This window comes from Corvus brachyrhynchos, unplaced genomic scaffold (assembly GCF_000691975.1).
Source record: "Corvus brachyrhynchos isolate BGI_N302 unplaced genomic scaffold, ASM69197v1 scaffold59, whole genome shotgun sequence".
In the NCBI taxonomy this organism is placed as follows: Eukaryota; Metazoa; Chordata; class Aves; order Passeriformes; family Corvidae; genus Corvus; species Corvus brachyrhynchos.
In genome coordinates, this window is record NW_008246054.1 from 5,374,171 (window position 1) to 5,377,165 (window position 2,995).

Here is a 2,995-nt window from a genome sequence, read left to right on the forward strand (position 1 = left end):
AGGAAGGGGTCTAACACCCAAGCAAAGAATGGAGCCCAGATCATCCCAAAAGTGCCCCAAGCTCCTGTTCATGAGCCCCACACTCACAGGAGCCCTGTGCACTGCAGTCAGCAACCTGCTGCTGCCCATAGATACCTTGTGCATGGGAGACCCTCTTGCTCCTGTCCAGAGCCCCCGAGGGTGGAACAGAGCCAACATGCATCCGAAAAAGCCCACGTGCAGAAGTGCAACAGCAGGAAAATGTATTTGGCAAACACCTCTTTTCACAAACAGCAGCAACTTGGAAGACAAAGTCCCGTCCTTGTCACCAGCCCCTGGAAGGGGAGTCACGACACGGGAGAGACCTTCTCCCGCTGCCCTCATCTCATGGCAAAGGTGTAGACGTGGTAGATCTCATCAGGGAAGTTCTCCTGGCGCTCCTCGGCCAGGAGGTGCAGCCCAGCTCTGCGGATGATCTTACGGACCACGTCCAGGTCCCGGCAGACGCTGCTGTCCACATCGTCCATGATCACACCCTCCTGAGCCATGTTGTCCTTGATGACCACGATGCCGTTGGGCCGCAGGCCGGCACGGCAGCGCTTCAGGAAGTCGGAGAGGTGGTTGTCAGTGAGATGTCCTGGAGGGGCAGAGCAGTGGTTAGAGGGCACAGAGTGACCAAGACAAGGAAACCCAGAAGCTGCATTTAGGATCCCTCCTGATGCAAGTAGCCAAATACTTGAGCCATTTGCAGGGAAAGCTTTAGCTTGAGGGCATCCAACTTGCGTCTCACTACTCAGCTCCATCCAACCCACACCTCCGCTCTGGCCTCTGAGGGCTTGGCGGAAAAGATCCTTGGGGGAAAAAGTACAGTGCCCCTCCATGGGATGGGGGGCAGCTGCCCACCCCAGGCCCCCACCCATGCTGTGATGCTCATCCTTCATGAAGACCTCAAGCTGCTCTCCCCAGTGCGTAAGGCACCTGCCCCTCAAGGGAAGGGGACAGGCTGGAAAGACCCCGCAAGTGGAGTGACCCTCACCGATGACCCACTGGATCCAGATGACATCATAGGAGTTTGGCTCGGGGCTGAAGTCCTGGAGGCCACAGCAGAAGTAGTTGCGCACCCGCCTGCCCTCCTCGCCCAGGTAGCTCTTGGCCTTGGTGAGGAAGTCCTCTGTCACATCCACCATGTCCACTGTCTTGAAGAGGGGCAGCAGCAGCCGCTTGGTGATCCGGCCAATGCCAGCCCCGCAGTCCAGAGCACGGGTTGTCCCCGTCCGGTTGGGGCCATCCTGCAACAACGACCGTGAGGGGCTGAATCCCACTGTGAGGTACCCACACAGGACAAACAGGACAACCACACAAGGCAGGACTGGGATATAGGGAATCCATTGCAGGGCAAAGGTCTCCTAGCATGTAACAGAGGATCCCATGGAGCAAGTCAGAGGGAAGAGCCCAGCTCCACACTAGAAGGGTGGGGTTTTAGGAGCACAACAAACTGTGCCACCTACCCGCAGAAACCTCTGCAGGAACTTCCTGGAGCTGTTGATGTCGATGCTGGAGATGTGGCCATAGCCCCCCAACATGCCATCCACCGTGGCGGGCACATCCTTCCAGTACTTCTCCGCCTTGGAGTAAAACTCAAACTCGTTCTCCACCACCTCGCTGGTCATGCTGGCCAAGGGCACGCGCCCACACGGGACTCGCTGCTCCCCTGGGATGGGAGAACCCCAAACCAGGGAGGAATGAGTCAGCTCTGCCAGTACCCCACACCTGTTTATCACCCCTTCCCCCTCCCCAGGGCTACTGCAAACTCCAAAAACATTCAGCTGAGAGCAAGAAGGAACAAAGATCTAAATCCTGGTATTTTCTGGAGACCAACAAACCCAAAATCCCTCCCTGGGCAGATGCCTCAGCCAGAACAGGCATGGCAGAGCCCTGCTCAGCAATACACCCAATTATATGATTCTTTTTTAAGGCTGACCCACCCTTTTCACCTCTTCTGCCTCTCCTTTCCCTGTCTTAACATTTTACAGATTACATGTTTATGTGTGGCGACAACCCCATCAGTCACCTCCAATTACATCTGGAGTTGCTAAAAATTATCCTGAGCACCTACCTGAGGATTGTAAATCTCAGCCGTGACCATAAGTTAGATATTTGCAATATAATAAAGTCAAGGTATAATCAGCAATACAAGCTATAAATCCCCCCCAGGCATCTCATAATTCAAACCACTGTGGATTTGATTAACTGCACTGGGGATTAGAAACTAGATTTAAGGTGGCCAAAGGGTAAATTCAAGGACTTCAAACACCTTTACAAATAAAGAAATATATAGTGTTCGTGGCTTGAATTTGCTGGCAAATATCCCATTAGACACAAAACCTTTTCTATAGCAGCTTAGACAGGTTTGGTGGCCCCACGTGGCCTTGAACAGCCTGGGGATAGGAAAGGGGGACGTGGCATCTCAACTTACAGGTCACCGGTGGAAATCCAGTTTGGCTCAGTGGTGCCAGGAGCCGGTCTGCGCTGTGATCTAGGAGCAGAGAAGATGCAATTTAAGTGCCAAATCACCCCTCCAGCCCTGTAAGCATGACCGTGGCCTGAGGAAACCACAGGTAAGAGCCACCCCAGCCCCACAGACATGCTCCTGGGGAGACTGGGGGACAGCTGCTGCTGATGCCCCTTAGCTCAAAAGCTGAGCCATGAGTGTAGCCAGTGCACGGAGGGTTCTGGCTCCACTTTCAGCAGTGCTCCTGTCTGATCTCACAAGCTGGGACCCAGGCTCACCCTCCCGGCAGTGTCCGCATTCCTTGGCCCTGGGTTTGGATTGGTGAGACCCTGGTGACTCATTTTTCAGGGTCACAGGCTACCAGCACAGGTGGAGAGCACCCAGCACCCAGAAGATGGCTCTACCCACCTCCCTTAACCCGAACCTAAACCTGGAGCCGAACCCTTCCTGCTGCCCCGGGAGCCCCTGACACGCGGCCGGTGCCCGTGGAGGTGCGGGCAGGTG

The 2,995-nt window shown here is 55.1% G+C and overlaps 1 protein-coding gene across 2 annotated transcripts; it reads right to left on the reverse strand.

Moving 5' to 3' along the window:
- Positions 1-217: 217 nt before the first annotated feature.
- On the reverse strand, positions 218-2,987 carry NTMT1 (N-terminal Xaa-Pro-Lys N-methyltransferase 1). 2 transcript variants are annotated; one of them, XM_008642227.2, is made up of 4 exons: positions 2,456-2,987; positions 1,488-1,690; positions 1,016-1,268; positions 218-616 (listed from the first exon to the last, which is right to left on the reverse strand). In XM_008642227.2, exons 2-4 carry the CDS (start codon positions 1,647-1,649, stop codon positions 360-362), a joined length of 672 nt encoding a protein of 223 aa, XP_008640449.1. In that variant the 5' UTR covers positions 1,650-1,690; positions 2,456-2,987; the 3' UTR covers positions 218-359. The 2 variants fall into 2 exon arrangements, with proteins under 2 accessions (XP_008640449.1, XP_017601129.1); XM_017745640.1 differs by lacking the exon at positions 1,488-1,690 and having other exon boundaries at positions 2,456-2,985.
- Positions 2,988-2,995: the final 8 nt, after the last annotated feature.

Bases quoted from the DNA above. Each gene is read 5' to 3' on its own strand.
- NTMT1 (XM_008642227.2), bottom strand. From the start codon at position 1,649: ATGACCAGCGAGGTGGTGGAGAACGAGTTTGAGTTTTACTCCAAGGCG. The intron at 1,269-1,487 runs GTAGGTGGCACA...TCGTTGTTGCAG, and splicing joins TCCTGCAGAGGTTTCTGCGG to GATGGCCCCAACCGGACGGG. The intron at 617-1,015 runs GTGAGGGTCACT...CTGCCCCTCCAG, and splicing joins CTGGATCCAGTGGGTCATCG to GACATCTCACTGACAACCAC.